At 54.5% G+C, this 20322-nt stretch overlaps 3 protein-coding genes across 3 annotated transcripts; 1 reads left to right on the top strand and 2 right to left on the bottom strand.

Annotated features, from left to right (window-relative positions):
• Positions 1-1824, bottom strand: GCG54_00003646 (uncharacterized protein; the record flags this gene model as incomplete). The annotated part of the gene is made up of 1 exon (XM_045403716.1): positions 1-1824. The coding sequence occupies one exon, from the start codon at positions 1822-1824 to the stop codon at positions 1-3; it is 1824 nt and encodes a 607-aa protein (XP_045271056.1).
• A 1554-nt stretch (positions 1825-3378) lies between these two features.
• Positions 3379-5624, top strand: GCG54_00003645 (uncharacterized protein; the record flags this gene model as incomplete). Its single annotated transcript, XM_045403715.1, has 2 exons — positions 3379-3470; positions 3533-5624. The coding sequence occupies 2 exons, from the start codon at positions 3379-3381 to the stop codon at positions 5622-5624; spliced, it is 2184 nt and encodes a 727-aa protein (XP_045271055.1).
• A 3902-nt stretch (positions 5625-9526) lies between these two features.
• On the bottom strand, positions 9527-10987 carry GCG54_00003644 (Adenine deaminase; the record flags this gene model as incomplete). The annotated part of the gene is made up of 2 exons (XM_045403714.1): positions 9527-9613; positions 9950-10987. 2 exons carry the CDS (start codon positions 10985-10987, stop codon positions 9527-9529), a joined length of 1125 nt encoding a protein of 374 aa, XP_045271054.1.
• Positions 10988-20322: the final 9335 nt, after the last annotated feature.

Here is a 20322-nt window from a genome sequence, read left to right as displayed (position 1 = left end):
TTACGGCGGTGTGAACTTCAATATACCTCTCTGATCCCAATCAAGGACGGTTTTGGTGATTTTCTCGGCCATTTCTTGGCCAGTAGTGTGCTCCCACTCGTCGTTCAACACCATTTGAAATGAAACATCGTCTACCAAATCTGCGGTGATTAGAGGGGTACTTTGAGACGGAATGTGCCGGAGTAGAAACCCCGCAACCTTCTCATCAGCTATTCCAATGATCCAGACAATCGCATCGTCATCAACTGTAATGATACCATCATTCTGTGTCAGCAAGCACTCCAATATTTCGCGCCTTTTCAACGCGTTCGAGGCCTCTCTCTGCATTATCCCCAGCATATCGACCGTGACGCGGTAACTCTTATCCGCAGGTTCCAATATCCTCCGAACTACCGTCATATTACCCATCCCAGCAAAGGTTTCAAATGCTTTCTGGGTGACTGAAATGGTGCGTGTGCTCGCCCAGGTCGTCATCAAAGCCGAAATACCTCCTCTTTCCTCAGTCTCTTCTGCTCCACCACTCATCGCGAAGGCCATCCCTGACGTGATGGTTCTCAAGTCTTCACCCGCGCGATTGAGGATCAGAGACGCAGTCTCAGTACTACACCAATTGAACATGTAGTCGAAGCAATCCAGGCTGAAAGTCAAATTTGGATGGTTCAACTCCAGAAGCTTTCGCATCATGCCCCCGGCTTCGACTATGGCTAGAGAGGCAGTCATTTCCGTGATGCAGAAAGTCTCTCCTCGCCGTAGTAGCTCCTCCACCTCTTCTAAGCTGCCGCGGACGATGAGTGTCTTGAAGGCGTTGTCGGTCAGGGTCGGGAGTTCGAGGAGAAAGTGCCGCATGGCCGCGAACTGGCCTAGGTTTCGAGCAAATTCTGTTCCGAAAAACAGGAGCGACTGAAGTTCGTGGACAACTTGTACTTCGGGCTTGTTGTAGTCTGGGACGATGTCACTGCCAAGATCTGAGATGCCGAGTAAGGCATACACCATATCTCGGGGGTCTGTGGCTTGACTTTGGCGGAAGCTTCGTAAGAGTGTGTGAAGGTGCTTCTTTTGAGTATTGGCCTTCCGAGACGGACTCGGCATAAGGTCTAGGACTGCCTGGCGGTGGGGGTCGGGGCCGAGGCCGAGAAGCCCTGGGGCGGCGGCGAAGGCGTGCGAGCGGATTGAGTGTTGTCCACAGCATATGGTAGCAGCTCTTGCGTTGGCTACTTCTTGAATGATCCAGATCCTATTGAACCATGGCTGGTGAAGTAGGGACGTAAGACCGCAACGTTGAATGTCGGTCAGAGCGGCGTAGTCGAGATAATTCTTCTGCTCCACCTCAAGCCACTGTCGACCCAAGAGGTCAGCGTTGGTCCAGTCTGCCGGCTTGGAGACACTACGTTGCAACCCCCCAAGGCTCTCCATGAGGACCTTCGTCTCGTACGTTGAGGGTCCTAGCCACACGAGAACCTGGTCAGCCTGTCTGTAGATGTCGCTCATTTGTCCAACTTGATGCCCTCGCTCCTGGACATTCGTCTGGTCGATACAGATGGCGTCGATCCATAGGATCCTGTTCTCCTTGTGGCGGAGGTGCTCGAGAGCCGAGTAGAGATTCTTGGTGACATGCAGAATCTTGCCATTCGCGGTGATGGTTTCGGACTGGTCGGTACTTCCCCAGGCGTATGACAGGGCCTCGTACGGCATGGCGCTATTTGGCTCAAGGCTTGCTTCGAAGATGTCGCATGAAATCTCACCTGCAGTTCCTTGGTGGAGCATCAGTAGCCGGAAGGATCGCCCTGCAAGATCCAGCGGGCTGTACCTGAAGAGCTCCGTCATCTTGAGTGCGGGGTCGACAGAGTCCGTTGACTGCTGAGATCTTTGACGAGTTGAGACGTCTCAGTGCTTCTTCTCTGCAGAATCGAAGACGACGACCATCGCGGCTGGCATGCCAGGAGACGGCAAATGAACGTCTGGTCGGTTTGTACGATGTTGACGGGGATAATGACGATGGGTCGGTTCGCTCCATGTTGTGCTGCCTGCAGTGGTCATGCAGGTCAGACTGGCTGGCCAATGGGACCCCTGGTGTTGCGATCCAACTGACAGAGCCAGTCAGCATGCGTCCAGTGCTCCGGCATTGGATGAATCTCACCTCGAAGTTGGCATTGGGTCTCGTAGCAGCCGTCAAGGCGGACCGCAAGCCTCAACAAGGACTAGAGCTGTCGCCGTTGGTCGTCGGGTTGGCTTCTGCAACATCGTGGTTCGGAACGCCCAGACAGGCAGCAGGGGATCAACAGTCGTCACGGATGGCCATGCACATGTGGTATTGGTTCATCGGAACCACAAGGTCGTGAGAATCGGCGTATGTCTTTGTCGGGGTCCGGCATCGTCGAAGGGTCCGGATGGCATCGGCCTTTCATATGCTCGTGACTCGATTGGACATGTTCCTGGACAAACACAGCCAACAGCATACCAGGAGGCCCTGCATCTGCGGTCTTCAGTGGAGTTCTCCAGCGGGGGAGGGGAACTCAGCAGCGGTGTGGCCGGCGAGCGAAGAGCGCTAGAAGTGACAACCGGCAGGCACTGATTGGCGGACCTGCTGGTCGGATCCGGGGGACTGCCCAAAGGGGAATAGCGCTGCGTCAAACAGTGGCCGCGTGCCCCTCCACTGCTTCCAGCCAGGTGCCTTGCCCCGTGATTTCCAGGTTTAGCAGCAGCATCAAGGTGCACTGCAGTCCAAACTTGGGCCCTTTCACATGTCAGCTGCCCAACCCCAAACGGACGTCACCATCTCACCTCTGTCCAGCAATTGAACCGAGCCACCGCAGTCGACACGGGACGCTTTTCGCATTGAAACATGTGCCGCCAGCACCCTGGCCCAAGCCCCTCTGTCATGAGGCTCTTTGATTGCTGCTCTCCCTCCCACAGCAACCCTCTCTGACCACGAGAGCTTCCATCCCCGCGAGATCCGACCCGACACCATCGTCGTCCATTGCAGCTCTCCGTCGTCGTCTTGTCATCCACCGAAAGCTTCCAAACAACCATCAAATCCCTCCTTCGAAGCAGTCGATCCTTCGGGTGGCGGTCCGTGGTTCCAAGCCCTCCGTCGCTGCACTCGTCGCCAAGCGCTTTCCCGAGCCCGGCCACCTTGCCATGGCCTTTTAGTTTAAGGCTATCGCATTACTCGCGCTGCGCCGTCCCGTCGACTCGTTCGCCGCCAGCTCTTCTACCAGCCACGACCTCGTGGTCTGCCGTGTGCCTGTTGCTTGGTCAGCTCTCGGCTGCCCTCGGTGTTCCAGACCCATGAGCTTGCAACGAAAGCCTACAAACATTCGACGACATCCCTTTCCTTGATTGGCACTGCTGCCCTCAACACAGCATCTTCCAGTCGCCATGATCGACCACGTCCTCGGACGGCCTTCGGTCAAGTCGCGCCGACTCCAGGTGCTGGCCGTCCTGGCCTTCTGGTCGGCCTACATTTTCAGGTACGAGACACAAGTCCTTACATACCGAATGGTGGGAATACGGCTGACAATCATCTTTGCAGAGGTCATCCCCATGGCCCTCCCTTCATGCGCTTCCTCTCCAAGCTCACGACGAAACGACTTACAACATGGCAGACAGTCGTTGCCACCATGCTCTACCTCTACGCTGCACGTAACTTCAGCACCCTGCTTGGTCTCGCGAGCCCTGAGCCCATGTCGAACATGTACGATGCCACCTACTTTCGTGCGACGTGGGTCCTGACTGCCCTTGACGCTGGTTTCTGGACGGCCATGAAGATCCGAGCCAAATGGTTGCGCGACCTTGCCAGCATTGTCTTCTCCGTGTTCTACATGTTTGCCGCCGAGAAGGCCGACGAGAAGGTCCGGAAGGTCCGAGGTATGCTTACTGTAGAGCACTTGCGGGTCTCCTGGAACAAAGGGACCACGCCGTACTTGCGCTTCTTCCAAGGTCTGATGCGACCTCGCTTTTCCCGCTGGCCGCCTCGCGCGATCCGCATTCCGCGCCCCAACGGCAGTGATTACAAGGAGCCAGTATCTGCATGGCTCTACTTTGACGGCCCGCTGACGGACCTCGCGAGGCATAACCGAATCATCCTCGATATTCCAGGTGGAGGATTTGTCGCTATGGATCCTCGATGCAACGACGACAAGCTGTTTGCCTGGGCTGCGAAGACGGGACTTCCAGTGTTGAGTTTGGACTACAAGAAAGCTCCAGAGTTCCCGTACCCGTATGCGCTCAACGAATGCTTCGACGTCTACACCACCATCATCCGGAGCAAGGGAAGATGCATTGGCATGTCCGGAAAAGAAACGCCTCGCGTCGTGCTCACAGGCGACAGTGCTGGAGGAAACTTGGCTACATCTACGACGCTGATGATCATTGAGCGAACGTCGGCCCCGATGCGCCGTTACGTGAGCACTGGAGATCTGCCCTTGCCTGATGGATTGGTGCTGTTCTACCCCGGTCTCGACATGAACATCGGCAACTGGATGTCGGATGAGCAAATGTCACTGATGAAGGACAGGAAGATGAGGGCTACGAACAAGTCTATTATAAGACGAAAGAGCATGCAGTACAATGACCTGGTTGGCACTCCACACCAGACCGACGACGAAGAGGAGAGTGCCTCCAAGCAAACGACGGAGCTGACGGCGAAGGAAGTTGAGATTGCGTCTTCGCAGGCCCTTGCAAGTCCGCACCCGGAGTACTCGCACAGTGGCCCTCAGGCCTTGTCCAACACGCAATTATCGTCGCAGGATGCCAAGCGCAAGCAGAGCACATCGCATCATTCAGAGCCTCTACGAACACGTCTTGCCATGTCCTCCATGATTTCTTACTTCAACGACCGCGTCCTCACTCCTGAGATGATGCGTGCCATGATCATCTTGTACATCGGCCCTCACAACCGCCCCGACTTCAGTCAGGATTATCTTCTCTCGCCTGTTCTTGCTCCGGATTCTCTCCTGGCCCGTTTCCCCAAGGTCTACTTCCTAACCGGCGAGCGAGATCCCCTGGTCGACGACACGGTCATTTTCTCTGCCCGCATACGCAAGGTTAAGGAGGCCATGTTCGACCAGGCTCAAGCCGAGAGATCCGATTTTGGCGACGGCTACGAGCCTGTTTTCAACGCGAAGGACGTTGCTGTGGTGACGCTGATACCAGGCATCTCTCACGGTTTCCTCCAGTTCCCAACGGTGTACCCGCCAGCTTGGAAGCTCATCGACAGATCAGCCGAATGGATTCAGGATAGTTTTGCTCACGCCGACGCCGTTCGAGAGCGTGAAAGTCGCGGTCGTCGCCGCGTGGGAGGACAGGCGACGAACGGCAACTCACAAGGAAGACATCACACCCGCACCGAGTCGAGCGGTGATGAGGACCGACCTCTTGAGATCAGCATGACTAGAGCGAACCGAAGCAAGACATTAACAAAAGAACCTCAGCCAATGCAGGAAGGCCAGTCACTTGTCGAGAAGGTTGAGGCTAGCAACGGGAAGAAGAACGGCAGGGCCAGGGGCGCAAGTAAGAGCACAGGCGCGAGCCTGGTTAAGCTTAAGAGTACAGATGATCTACTTGGAAGGCGCATGCAAGGCCTGGCTGGTGGGTTGACTGGCGTTGGTGGTGAGCATGATTGATGAGCTGCGGGTGTTCGAAACAGGCGCGTGGTGACGAGGTGTTCTGGTACATGATTCCTTTGTATGGAGAAATATTGGGAGGCTTAGAATGTCTGTAGATTGGATTCGCCAACGAAACTGTACACACATCAGAATAGGATCAAGCCTTATAGACATGACAAAACCCAACGCATTCCATTCATTGTCCTTAATTAAGACCGGCACTGACCTGGGAGCGTCCAATATTGCGAGGGGCTGTGAATCATCAGGCTCGCTCTAGTAGGCTGGGAACTGCGAATATGTGCGAGAGGCTTTACGCTATACTGACGGAAGCTTGGCTACATGTTGAAGATATAAAGATACCTTATCTCCAGCGCCAGAGGATAAAAGGGTCAAGGAAATGGAAGATCGCGACGTAGATCATTCGAACAAGTCTGAGACCAGCCAGGTCCAGCCTTGGAGTCGAAGGTAACGTTCCTTGACCCAGGTGCAACAAGACGTTTCTTGAATGAGCCTTGGAGGTTCAAGGTCGATTGCGTATACATGTAATACGTCACAGAAGACGCAGGAAGACGACACTCCCAACCAAATGGTTGGTTAGGTTGGCCGGAACTGACCGCAGCATGCGGCAAAAGGGGCACCAGCATATAGGAAAGCCAGGTGTTTCCATTGTTGAAGTTCCAAATGTGCTGGGTGATGGTTCCTCCGACGAGGCAAAGGACAAATCCACCAAAGCAACTTCAATCCATCCCACTCTTTGGCTTCTGTGGCTTCTGTCCTCGGGTGATTCATACGGCATTGCAACACAAAAGCCTCAACTCTCAGGCACGGTAGTCTAGTTGCCGGTCCTCTCGTCAACATATGCCAAGATCACTCACCCTATTCTCCACCCATAGCCTGTGTGAAGAGACTTCATCACGGTGTTTCTGTGCTTCTGGTGCTGGGTTTTCTTGAGTCACGAATACCGAACCTGCTTCATGCTGTACACCTTTCGAGGTGTCAACAATTACCATTGCTATCCCAACTTCCAAGAGTGGCAACCCGACGATAGTTCCGTGCTGGAGAAAGCCATCGGCGACAGGTCATAATTCGAACAACTAGGCTGTATAAATTACATGTAATCATTAGCTTCTTTAGCCGTCAGGATAAAAGGGTGTGATTACCCTAGTTCATGAAATTGGTCATCATTTGATTAAGGTACCCTCCTGGGGAATCTCACAATCTCACAAGCAGCACATTATTGGGGATCGGATCAACAACATATGGCGTCTAAGTATCTCCTAAAAGTGGTTGTCACCCCCGCCTGCAGAGTATTCTGCCCATGTTCTGAACTCGGCGCCCTTACAATGATGTTGGATCTCCCGAAATGGTTTGATACCCTCGTAGTAGTGGATGTGCACATGCGTACAGTCAAACAACATGGATGGAATATCTCGGTCTATAAAGCAAGTGGTTTTTCGTGGGTGCCGTTCAAGATTGATGGCGGTCATTTCTGCCATTTTATAAGACCTATAGTGTAAATCACCCTTGCGTCGCCTTCCTATATTGTCACGGATGTTGAGTCGTGATTGACTATGAGGGTAGTATATCTCACTTGCAGTTTGCTGCGACGGTAGGATGACGAAAGACGAGTGTGGTTCTCTTTCTCGCGATTGATTTTTCATCGTCTTCATTTACGGCGTATTGGCCGATTTGATACAGAGGGGGCCCTTCCTGAACTTGAACGTTCTCAAAAGCCTTCCTACATCGTGCAACAACGTCTGGGGCGCCTCAGTAGTAGTCAACGAAGGAGCAACTTCTTGGTGTCGCTGGTGTATCTTGGGCTTGGACTCGCTTTCTATGATTCAGCCTCGCTTCATGTTCTACAACATATTGTTCTGTCGCTCCCCGTGGACACACATGGTCAGAGCCGTCCGTGTGTTGAGACAAATCCGACATGAAAACCTACTTAAAGGTACGAAGTAAACTTGAAGCTTGGACAAGAACAGGAACCGAGAATGAAGCGATAGACCGCCACAGAGTTCAAGAAAATCATGATCACCTTATTCTGATAAGTTATTCCAATGCGTTTTCCAAATGCATTGGAAATGACACATTTCCTCTCGCGGCCTGTCATGTAAAGAATACCGTGTGAATACCTCAGAACTAGGCGTACAGGAAGACAATATCGTGTTGAAAGCCGAGCTCACAGTCCCTCAAAATTGACACTTTACTATGGCAAATTGGCAATCATATTCCTTCGCGTTCGTTGCTGATTACATATACATAAGCAACTAATGGACCATGAACATGGATGTTTGGTTGCGTCTGATCTGAGTAGCACAGCTCATGCCTGTGTCCAGATGTTGGGCCTCATCGTGGGGCCTGCTCGGTCAAATGTTTTGTATATAAGAAGTCCCATCAGCTCAGTCGCAAGAAAGAGAGACACAACAATAGCAGAACTGGTATCCACCTGTGAATAAGTCTCATAAAGGTTTTGGAACCGAAGATCAGATTGATCTTCAGCTAAGAGAAGAGAGTCGTCTTCCAGATCTTGCAGTCAGTTCATGCACTGCATTATGCATACTGCGCGGAATATGCTACAACTGACGATACTACCAGACAAGAAAAGGCAAATGAAGTCTACTATAGATGGGTGCGCCCTGCGCATATAAACCGCAGCTTGGGCTACATGCGGCAAATGTGACACAAGAAGGGAGATACACGAGAGATAACAGGGCTGGAAGCCGATGGCACCACTCTGACGTGTGTGAGCTTTTGTTGACGGAGGGACGGTTTGGCGTGATGAGAGACATCTGCAGCATTGCGCCGCTTCGCGCGATGATACGGGCCTTGAGAGGTGCTCCTAAGGTCGAGAGTTGAAAACATTCCATAATAACGTGTTGGCTCCGGGAACACAGAAGACTCCGTGCGTTGAAGAGATTGCCACAATTGAAGGCACGCAATTGCTCCTGTTGGATGGAGTCATTCGAGTACGTCATCAGTACCATAAACAGAACTCCTCCAGACAACACTGGACAAGGGCAATGAAAAGGAAATAAATACGATGCTTCTCGGGGTGTCAGTACAGTACAAAAGAGAGCAAACACCCTACAAAAGAGCCGCAAGCTGGGGAAAATAACCAAGTATCCTTCTGGAAATCCTTCTGGCAACGCCGAGCTGCCCTGGCATGTGTCGTCTCGGGAGATATGTACAGCGTTGCGTGTCATGATGTCCGTTCAAGGTATAAAACGGGACCTTGAGACATCTTTACGAGGTCTGCAGCCAAGGCCAAATCGGAAAACGACGGCGAATGCAGGGTCTAGAGCATAATATATCCTCTGGGTTCATGAGCGATGCCCGCAGCCAAAGGCCGCGGAACAAGAGCGCAACGGACGCTCAGTGGCATTGATACAATACGAAGCAGAATAAGCAACATACAACAGGAACGCAAGCCGGTCAAAGTTTGTAGGCGTTTCCGGGTCATGGAGGTCAGTTCCTTGCGGATTCCTGGCCACATTTGCTCCTGTGTTCCCCTTGAGCCATCAAGAGCTACCTGGGTTTTATCGTTTGGCCCTTGAGACTTGTATCGCCAGCGCCATCAGCTTTTATACCCGCAGGAAAGCTCTTGCGCGGGGTTCCAGCCATCACCGTAGCTGACAGGCCAAAAAAAACAATCGGGAGAAAGAACGGCAACGACCTGGTTCCTTAGAAAAACGCAGCTAAAGCAGCCTGCATCCGCGGCCGCTGCGAAGCTCCAAATGAATGGGCATGTTCAGACTCTGCAGGCGGGAAGGCTACCATCCCTCATCGCCATGTACGTGGAGGTATTCGTCTCCAAATACGCGACCAAGTCTATATGCGAGCGGACTAGATACTCGACGAGGTGAATAAGTAGAGGGTGAAGGAAACTGAGAGACGGTGCCCGTTCTTTAGTTCTAGACCTAGGATATTTGAGGAGCTTGGAGCTGCCAAGATGTCGATACTGACGAAGTAACGACGATAACGTCAAGGATAACAATCACGAGAACCTGTGGAACGCTCAGGGGGACACCGACAACAGTATCAACGACGACGATGATGGCGAAACCAAGAACGACGATGATCACAAAGTCAAGAATGGCAACACGACATCAAGGAGCCATCACAAGAGCTAGAAGAACCAAATACAAAGCCGTCCTTGGATGTGTTCTATTGCAAGCCGGCCATCCTCCAGTCAAGCCTCAGGTCATATTCAAATTGTCCCACCAAGACTCGGAGAACGCCAGAATTCATTCCCAAAACTATTCAAATCACAAACTTCTCTTTTGCGCCGCGAGGCTTTCCATTCTTTCCTCCAAGGCCAGCACGGCCTTATGCCTACTAACAACCGCCTCAATCTCCTTCTTCAGCTGCGTCTTCCTCTCCTCAGAGCACCAGCTGCCCTCCACCGACCCAACCGCAATGCCCTCCCACTCCTCCATGGTCAGCTTAAACGCCTCCTGCACCGCAAAGTAGTTCTCCAGAATGTACCCGCCAAAGTACGCCGGGTCGTCGCTGTTGATGCTGAACCGCACCCCCTTATCCAGGAACTCCCGGATCGGCAGCTCCTTGATCTCCGTCACGCCGCGCAGCACGACGTTCGAGATGGGACACAGGCTGAGCAGCGTCTTGGTCTGCGCCAGCCGCGCCATGAGGGCCTCGTCCTCGTTCGACCGGCGTCCGTGGTCGACGCGCTGCACGTCCAGGTCGTCGAGCGCCGAGACCACAAACGCCGCAGGACCCTCCTCCCCCGCGTGCGCCGTGCGCCGGACCCCCGCCTCCCGGGCAGCGTCGTAGATCGGCTTAAACATCTTGGGTGGGTACGGCGCCTCGCTGCTCGACGCGCCCACGCCGGCGATGGTCCCGTCCGCGAAGTGACCCGCATCCTTGGCCTCGAGAAACATGCGCAGGCCGTCCTCAACGGGGCAGTGCTTGAGGAAGCAGACGATGTACTCGATCGTCATGTTGAAGTCGGCCTCGGCGCGGCGTCGCGCGCGAACGAGGCCCTCGACGACGGTCTCGTACGAGACGCCGCGGCTGGTGTGCGCCTGGGGGTCGAAGAAGACCTCGGCATGGCGGACGCCCTGCAAGTTTGCCTTTTCAAAGTAGGCGTACCCCAGCTTCTCGAAGTCTGTGACGGTGAGAAGCACAGAGAATCCGATGAAATAGTAGTGCAAGAAGTCGTCAAGGGAAGTGAAGTTGCGGTACCGCTCGTACAGGGCCTCGACGCTCGCGAAGGCCGGATCCTTGTCAGAGGGCAGGGAGATGTTGTTCTGTTCGGCGAGACGGAACAACAGCTCGGGCCCCAGCGAGCCCTCGATATGTATGTGATGCTCGCATTTGGGTAGATCGACAAGGAAATCGTGGAGCTTGTCGTTGCACATTCTGCGTAGACTCGCCTTTCCCCCTCGGCTGAAAGGTGATGGATGGGTAAGTCGGCTTGAGAGGCTTGCAAGCTGCTGCTGTTGCTGCTGCTGTGAAGTCGGCGCCCAAAAAGGTTGATGCGGTGGTGTGTGGTGTATAATGGGATGTTTCACCTCGAAAAGTTTGCCCAAGTGTCGACGTTTCTGCCTTTGTCGTTCACGACCAAAATAGATCCTGTCGAAATTCTAGAAGTATTGAAGACGAACGCACGGCTTGGTGCCTCTTTTGGTCTTTTTGGCCCTTTGAAAGTTTCTCAAAACCTTGCATCATGATTTGGTGAAGCGTTTTCATCGTCTCCATCGAGCTATCGTTACGTTATCAATCGGTCGCCCCCTCGATGAGTCAACGTTCGGCGACCGCCGCGTCTCTTTGACGGAGGCCGGCGAAGCGTCGCTCGCCGAGGTGTCGACGCGCTTGCATCGCCGCTTGACCATCTCCGGCGATGGCTGATCACCTTGTGGCCTGAACACGCAATGTGGATTAATAGTTGGAGATATCCAATCTGTTCTGCAACGGTCTTGACGGGTATCGACAACGGCGAGAGCAGGCTACCCATTTCGGGCCGGAGAAACAAGCTTCCAAAACACATGAAGCATTGTCCAGGCTTGAGTACAACGCGAGAACGAGGCTGAAGACGAAGGTTCCCCTGGTCAAGTAAGCTTCCCGTGCCACGGATCCGGAGGCGAGCATCGCCAGAATCCCCAGCAGTTCAACCGTTTCCCTATTGCGAGTGGACCAGTTTTCCGGGCTCGCGACGGCCTGCGGCATTAAACGCACGAACAACGAAGCTGTCGAACGACAAGACGGTTTGAAAATATCCATGTGAAGCGAGCTAAGAGTTGCATCGACATGGGAAACATGAGATGAAATGTGACCTACGACGAAACAAGCTCCGCAAAATCAAGCACATCGCCCGCTTGTCGCAACGGTCATGTCGCAGCCGCTTGCATCGGGGCAGCATCTCACGTCTTTCTGACTGACATTCACAGATCACATCGCCTTCCGGGAATCCGTCAGCCGACATGGCATGTCGCAGAGGGCAGCAGTTGAGTATCGAAAATGTCGACAATGACGTGCATGGTCGGGAATGCCTCGTCGAAGTATGTGCGACTCACTCCACAAGCGGCTGCTCTCCGGATGGACCATTGTCAAGATGATGGACGAGTAAGCCGTGAGACAGCTCGGGCTGCAATCCCAATTTATCTCCGCCTGGCTCTGCACGTTGTCGCAGGATGTTTGTCTTTGTCGAGTCACTCAAATCCGCAAGAATTACCGCTGTCCTCATGGAAGCTTGCCATTGTAAGGTGCAGGAAGAGGCACACCCAGCTTCAATCCGCCGTCCAACTTGTCGAGATCCTAATCTGCACCTTGCTGTGCCTGGTCACTAGTGACCGGCTGTCTCTCGGATCATCCCACGCAGGATTCAATTCCATGGGCGGAAATGGCTTGTCTCCAGAGTCCAGACCTCTCCCATTGCTTTTTCTTGTCGCAGAAGGCAGAGGTCTCAAGAACCTGCCGATTCCCCGGTTATTTCTCTCGGGGGCTGACGTGCTGGCGGGAGTCGGCGCCGCTGCTCCCCAAGACCACTGGTAAAGCCTGCCGTAGGGATCATCCCGGGCCTGGGTTGGACGTCAACTGGTCGTCGCGAGGGCTGATCAGTGATCCCAGTGTTTTGACTGCAGGGTAAGTCGTGGGCCTCGCAGGGCAAGGAACGTAGGGGCAAGGGACGTAGTACGAGAAAAAAAAAAAAAAAAAAAAAGAAAAAAAACCCCNAGAAAAAAAAAAAAAAAAAAAAAGGAAAAACACCGCAGATGACAAGGGTACGGTGGGCAGATCCGTCGGGTCGTGGGACGCGAGGAACGACACCCGATGGATGGGTGGCTTGGTCAGAGTGAAGCGGTGCAGCTTTTTCTCGCATCGTTGAAGCCTCTGGATGATATTCCCAAGCTTGTCAGATGGGCGGCCGAACACGCCTCCTCAGGCTGTTGCTCCGAAGGATGCAGCGGACAGCGCCCTTGTCTGGTCTGGTCTGAGCCCCCTCGAAGGGTCTCTTGGCCCTTGACATGCTTGATTGTCAGCCCCATCCATGCTGGCACGGGCAATCCCATGGTGCCTGTGACGTGAGTCGTCGCAACCATCGATCTCCAACCGCCTCCGCCAGCCATACCTCCAAAAGCTTATCGCCAGAAATAGCTCCCAAGACCGTGTTTGATGGGAGGATGGGTTATGCCGTCTTTCGTCCCTTCATCCCTTGTGTCTTTTAAGCTTGTCATGGCCGTTTCCGTGCGCGCACCTGATGCTTGTGCGCAACAACATGACCGTTGCCCACGTTCGTGTCGAGCCTTGTGTGCGTGTTCTAATTCTGTCCGTTTGAAGTCGGCAACCACCATCTTGTCAGACTTTGCATCTCTATACCTTATCCAAAGATTTGGGATGTGACTGCAAACCTTCTTCTTGGAGATCGACAGCACGCCTCGGTCACCACGAGGAATTCAAACTTCCTACCGACGCTCCCGTACTCCGTGCTGGACCCGTCCCGGCGTCCTCCCGCCGTGTCTGCATCCAACCCGCGGGCGAGGATGCTCCTGGGTGGCACCCATGCACCCCCACCGAGAGGAATGTGGGAACCATTCAGACAGACCATCTGCCCCAGCTTCATGCAAGTCGGCAAGGGCTCCTCTAGTCACCCTGTTTCACACGGCTTGCAGACCGCCTGTTGGCAATACCCAACTGCCGCTATGGAGTCAAAACCTCTCTCCGCATCATTCGTCGGGTGCGATTACTCTTAAGTTGATTTTCGCCAGAGACACGAACAGAGACACGGGTTGAGCTAAATGCCCAGCGCCCACTGATAGGATGTCTGTTGGTATCGCTTCCGGCAACAATTGCGAATTCACAACTTCTCCTGCAGCTTCCTCTGAATTGAGCAGCAGACATGCTTCGCCCTGTTGATCATGTTGATCCAGAAGGCCATGGACCAGCGTAATGGTCGGTTTGCGCATGTTGTGCCGAGTCTCTCTCTCGAAGTGTGGGCTGCCACATGGAGGTTCCGTCGCACAGCAGCGCGCTGTACTTGCTCGCGCACTCAATTTAAGCTATGCAATACGATGTTGCCAGCACCCGTTATTGTGCCCCTCGCAGACCGCGACGGCCGTGTTACGTCGCGTGCCACCACGGAAGAGTCGAGGCTCCGCGGTCCTCGGCACAAGACACGATGGCCACGCGGGCGCCATCAAGCCATGACATTATCCAGTACCGCCTGGATTGGTGGAAAGTGGAAAGTAGGTTGCCAGTTGATGGGATCCTTAGTCCAAGCTGAGGTTTGACAACAAAGTCACAACCACCAACGACACCGTCTTGTATGCGGGGTTGCACACCACTTCTGTTTTGCCTCGTAGATGGTGATCACGCTACCCAGGACGCTGTTCCCTCCCGGTGGAAATACCGAATGACACCTTAAGTCCCAGCAACGGTCGATGGCGTCTCCGCGGTGCCGTGATTGACCGAGTCGGGGCTCTGTGCAACTCGGGTTGCTGTAATGATGCTTGCATTGTAACACGCGCTGTACTTGGTCCGTTTCGGTGCTCCAAAATGGTGTAGTTGGAGGGGGCGGAGGATGTGCTAGTTTGGATACTAGAGGCCGTGCTGGTGACGGGATGCTCCCACAGCTAAACTCGTCTCTGCTCGGTTATCACCCAATCTTCTGTGCGCTAAGAAGTCTAAGGAATCAGATAAACTGGCAGCGGGTTGGTCTGTAATAGTAGATTCGCTTCGCGGATGGAACCTGGCAAGTCACTCCTCCGGGCTGTCATGTTTCATCAGGGCCGACAAGCCTTGAGCTCGAGCCAGCTTTTCTAGGTACGCCAATCGCGCCAGCAGCATGGCAAGTGTGGTCGGTTGTGGGCGGCACCATGGAACGGTCTTGAGGGCCCCGAGAACTCTGACAACCAAAGTCAGCATGCCAAAGGCAAGCAATGCTGTTGTCTGTGGGCATTAAACACACGGGATAGCAACGCGGGAGCATCGTCTATCCATGGTTGAATTAGCTATTAATACAAAGAGCGCGCGGAGTCGATCTCATCCATACAACACGCAGATTCGGCATTCGGTCGATGAGATGCGATGCGTCGGCTCCACATCTTCTTTGGGCTAAACCTCCTGTGCGTGTAGACTCGTGCCTATAACTTCATGCTGTTAATCTGCGGCAGAGGAACGGTTGATGTTGGCAAAGTGGGCGGGGGCGGAATGGCGTCGTTAATGAGCGTTGTATCGAACCGGTCCCGAGCTAGCGCGGCCGTCGTCGGTCTCGTGCACAGATGTAGACTTGCGGCAACGTCAGCATCTCCATCCGTCTCCATTCCACATGGCACTATTCGGGCTCCATAATCCATCAGATTGCAAAACCCCTGGTATCGTCGTGTCTTATTAAGTTGTTGACCTTGTTCCTGGTTGATGTGTAGCCGCCATGACCCGAGCAAAAGTCTCCTGCATCGGCTCTCAAAGGCAATAAACGATGGCGATCTGAAGGTACTGTATGAGTCGAGGATCGCGTTACATTTGCTGCAGCAAGCTCGCTGTCCCGGCCAGAACGAGTCGTGCAACAGGCCCCGTCTGCGTACGACTGGCAGCCATGTTTGTGAGTACCTGTGGTGCAACCATCTGCCACTGCTCGCTGATCTGCGCTTTAGTCACGCAATCATCTACCGTGGCTTGGGGAGCTAGTCAGGACGCACGCCAGCTGAGACTGCCTTGGGTGGGTGCCCTGGGCTGGGGGCGAGACAGGCTGGACGGGTAGAAGCCGGGAGACAACCGGAGCGCGGGAGCCTCAATTCCTGCGGCCTTAGACCTCCTGCATCCTACAGATGATCAGCTTGCAAGAAGGAAGAACCATAAGATGTCTGTCCCTAGAGTGTTTGGATCGCTAGCTTTTGCTGTTCGTCCTGCGCATCAAAAGGTAAACCCCGCGTCGCAGTGGTTGCTCAGGTTGGTATTGCTGTCGTCTTGTTCATTTCGTGCTGGTTCTGATCAATGCATTAGCTCCGGGCCGGCCACTGAACATGGGCATGGCTGCTTCTGCTTCATGGATAGAGTACCGATGTTTGCTCCGATGTTCAACACCCTTTTTATGCAATGAACGATGCGGACCAGTGGAGCCGTGAATCGCTACAGCAGGCCTCGACCACTGTGGTATCCGAACCAAGTATCCGTACCATGCGGAAAACGTCCCAACCCCATGGCGGACGTGCCCTGCTTGGAGAAGGGTGTGAACCCCTCCGAACCTTACAAGGTACGTCTCCATATCGGAGGATTCCACCGATGTTGGCCTGTGTGCCACTGGCAGCTAGCTGCCTAGCGCATTGAGAAGTAGCTTGCAAGTAGCGAGATAGCCAAGCAAGCCAAGGGGTCGGAAGCCATCTCTGCCTCTCGTTCTGGACGTGGAGGCGATAAATGGCCGTGGCTGGCCGTTCGTGTGCCGTAGCACTGAGTGGGAACGTACACGCAGCCTCCGAATCTCGTCGGCCGCATATTTATCGGGAAGTGGGATGCTGCGTCGTGATGGATGCATTTGCCAGCCCCTACTAGGCGAGAAAACAGCGTCTCAAAGGGCCATGAGGAAGAAAGGGGAAGGGATCGACTTGTGCGGCTGGGCTCTGCTGGGAGACGAAGCCGGCGGCCAGCAGAACTAGGCCCCCTTAGGGCTCGTGCTCTGCTGTAGTAGGTATTGCGTCCGCCGCTGCATTGTGTACTGTCTGCCCAGCTAGACCTCCTGCTGCAGGAGCAATAGTGTGACTGGAGACTTGGTGTAATACCGCAGTACAAGCTTGGGGGGGACAGACCGACAAGGACAGGGCTTCATGAGCGCTGTGGCCGCTGACCTTCCGACACACGACAGCGGACACGGGGCGTTCCAGGGCGGGAAGACGCGGCTTGCGAGATCAAATCTTGCGCAACCAAGATGATGTTCCACCCCTGTGCTGAGAGAATTAGGCGCACGCCATTGGTCGGCTCGGCTTGCTTGCGCTCGGCTAACTGGCCGAGCGCCTAAGTTGTGCCGTGATGCATTAAATAAGATGGCAGATCGGGAGCGGGAGGAGGAGCAGAGGGCGAAGCAGGAGGCAGGAGGCCGCAGACAAAACCAGGCACACGTCGAGGTGCTGTTTGATACCCGCTAGGTTCTGGTGATGCCGCTGCCATTGCCGCTGCTGCGAGGGGGTTCGATGCTACGCCAAGTGCGTGGCAGTCTGACAGATATTCGGGGAAGAAACGAGAAGCCTGGGAGTCCTGGCGAGCGTGTCGGAGGAAATTTCGGGCCATCGGCAGCGATGTCGATGTTTTTGGCTGGGGTTCTGGGGCGCTTCTCACTTTCAGGTTTCCGGTACCTGAACGCGAACCGAAATGGACCTTTGGTACCGTAGCAAACAGTGGCAGTCAGGTGGTACGCAGCCTGATTGTAGGGGGTAGACAACGTGGCTACGGCGCCTCTGACCGGGTTGCCAGATCCAGCCCAGAGCCAGAGGTATTAATTAGTGCTGCGACGTAATACTCAGTACCGTGCTCGCAGCCGGAAAATCCCATCCATTGCAAAAGGTATGGGCAGCAAACTGATTGGTGTAACTTCAACCGCTACTCATGTGTTCACGGGTAGGGATACGGGTCGGCCACTGCAAATCGCTGCCATATTTTCTTCAGTGATGCCGGACATCTGGCCGAAGATGTCGTCGACAACTGACCATCGTCAGCTTGTAGTGCACGTAGCGTGGGATGGAACTGGAGCCTCCCCGTTCGCACGTTTGCTGTCAACGGTTCTCGGCCTGGCCTGGCCCTCTTTGCTGGCATGTTATCCCGGTTGCTAGTGGCGTAACCCCTCCCTCTGTGCAGCGTGCCCTGGGCAGTTTAGGCCTGGCAAGTGTCATCCGTGCGTGGCACCCCGAGCAGGACGGAGCTTGTGGGACATGATTCGGGGAAATTGGATGGTCGTGACACCTCGAGGATGCGATATTGTATGGAGCCACTTTATGAGCTTTTGGGGGCGTCCGGAATCCGGATGATACCGACTGTTTTTTTAGTGGTGATACCACTGCGATGGGGTTGAAATGCGGAATCCTCCAAGTGGGCATCAAAGTAGTCAATCTGCGGGCTCGGTAGCACTGCCACTAGCCCAGGAGGCGGTCGTCATCAAAATCCCCGGCCGGCGGAACCTCTCTGCAAAAGTTTCGATATAATTGCAAGTGGCACATTCTCTTTACTGCGTGCTCGGTACGCCTGGTAGCGCCTGTAGATATGGTTAGCGAGTACGGACGGTTGCCGTACCTTGAACCATGGGCCTGTTGGTGTGAAGCTCAACATCTCCACCAAATCCCAAGGGGACAGACAGTGAAAGTCAGAGATGGCCAATGTCCCCGTACCTAGCATGCAGGAATAAAGCGGCTTTGAGGAAAAAATCATCATTTAGCGACGATATTGGTGGGCGGCGTGGGGCCGATGGCTCCTGGATCGGCAGAGGCAGGGCGAGATGGAGCCTTGCGTTGAGAATGCCGAGTTTGTACTCTGCACCACAAGCTTCGTGGGCACAAACTTCGTGGACAGTGGGTTGTAGACGTGGATGTGGTTGGTGTTGAGCCGAGTCGTTGACGGTCCACGGTTTGACGGCATCGGGCTTGAGGCGGTAATTCGGGGCTAGAGCTGCCCGTGGATGATCTCCAGCCGGCAGGTGGGTTGCGATGGAGGTTATCCGGATGGGGGCATTGACTTCTTCGATTGGAGTGCCAGCAGCCAACTCGTCGTACTGCGTAGTGTATGACGCCGGTGGGAGCTAACGTCTGGCAGTTGTGCAGGCTTCGGCTGGCCAGGCGATCGGGGAAAGGCTAATTGCATTCCTTTCAGATGTCGAAGCGTGGCTGACCTGGCAAGTGACACGCGCGTGCTGCAACGAAGAGGAGGTACGAGTACTGCAATAACGCGAAGTAGGCATCATCCATGGGCGGTTGATGTCTACCGCGATTGATGGCCCCGATGGGATGTGGAGGAGGGTCGGGACTTGGCCCGTAGGCGAGGTCGGGTGAACAGGAACAAATGCCTCGGAGCCCGGGCAGGCAGACTGGTACTCGTACAAAGGCAAGGTTCGTTTTGTCTGAATCGTTTGCCTATGTGGGCGACGATGTTTGTTGAGGAACCACCCGCGTCCGTATGGAAGCCCGACTCGTGAAAGTGAAAGCGACATGACGCAGCGGCAGACCGCCTCGACAGACAAATGTGTTTGGGTCTCCTCCTTAAACCCAGTCGCCGAAGGCTGGTGGTTGGCGAAGCAGGTACCGAAAGGCATGGGCCATCGTGGAGATGTTATCCGGATCAGGTCCAAGATGTTGATCAGGGTTCGGCTGGCCTTCCGGCATGGGCGTAGCACATAGATTGGAACAGGTCGAGGCCAAGGGCAATTCCAGGAGGTCGCGGAGTGTGTGGGATAGTATAGACGAACCAAGGCGAGGATGGCCTGCCTGCATGGGCCAGTAAGGGGACGATAGAAAATCTTGCAGCAAAGGTCTCGTTTGCGCTCATAAACTCGGCGGAGTACTGCGTATGTAGGTAGGGTAGGTAGCAGAGGCGAGGAAGAGTTGCGTTGCTGGCGTACCTCGTAGGTGGTGCGTCGGGATGTTGCCCCGTAGGCGAATGGATATGGATAGAGGCATGGAACGGAAAGCTGACCGCACAGGACAGTCGTCGTTGAGCAAATTCCGGGCTCGGGACCCCAGGTGCCAGGCTCCAGGCTCCAGGATCTACCTAGGTAGGGTGCGATACCGAACAGGGAAACAACGACAGTTCTCTCGGTCGGGAAGGCACGGAGGTGTGGAGGTACGGAGGTACATCGGAGGATCGCCCTGTCTGCTTGGGGACGCTAATCCGATGTGGGACTAGTAGAGTACGTAAGCCGTGCCGAGGGACGCTAAGGAGATGGAAGGAACAATCACCACTGAGCCAGGCACAATGTCGATGTACTATGTACAGCGCATTTGCTGTGCCTCTACTTGCAGCCGAAGGAGGAACCTTGGCTTGGGGCGGAGGAGCCACCAGGTCGCGGTTGGTGGCACACATTTCTCATCATGAATAGGTCCAGGGTTACGTCAGGGTGCGAATAGCGGCCAGGGACGACGCTCGTTGAAGCAAAGTAAGGTACTTCACGAAGAGGTCGAGAGTAAGGTAAGGTGAGGTAGGTACCTACGTACGAGCACCGCATAAGGCTTTGGAAATTAGGCAAGTGCCGTCTGCCGAGTTCCATTGGCTCCAACGCCAGCTGCCG

This window comes from Colletotrichum gloeosporioides, assembly GCF_011800055.1.
Source record: "Colletotrichum gloeosporioides strain Lc1 chromosome Unknown consensus_5, whole genome shotgun sequence".
NCBI classification, from domain to species: Eukaryota; Fungi; Ascomycota; class Sordariomycetes; order Glomerellales; family Glomerellaceae; genus Colletotrichum; species Colletotrichum gloeosporioides.
Note: the sequence above shows the minus strand (reverse complement) of the source record. Positions and strands in the feature narration are given on the sequence as shown.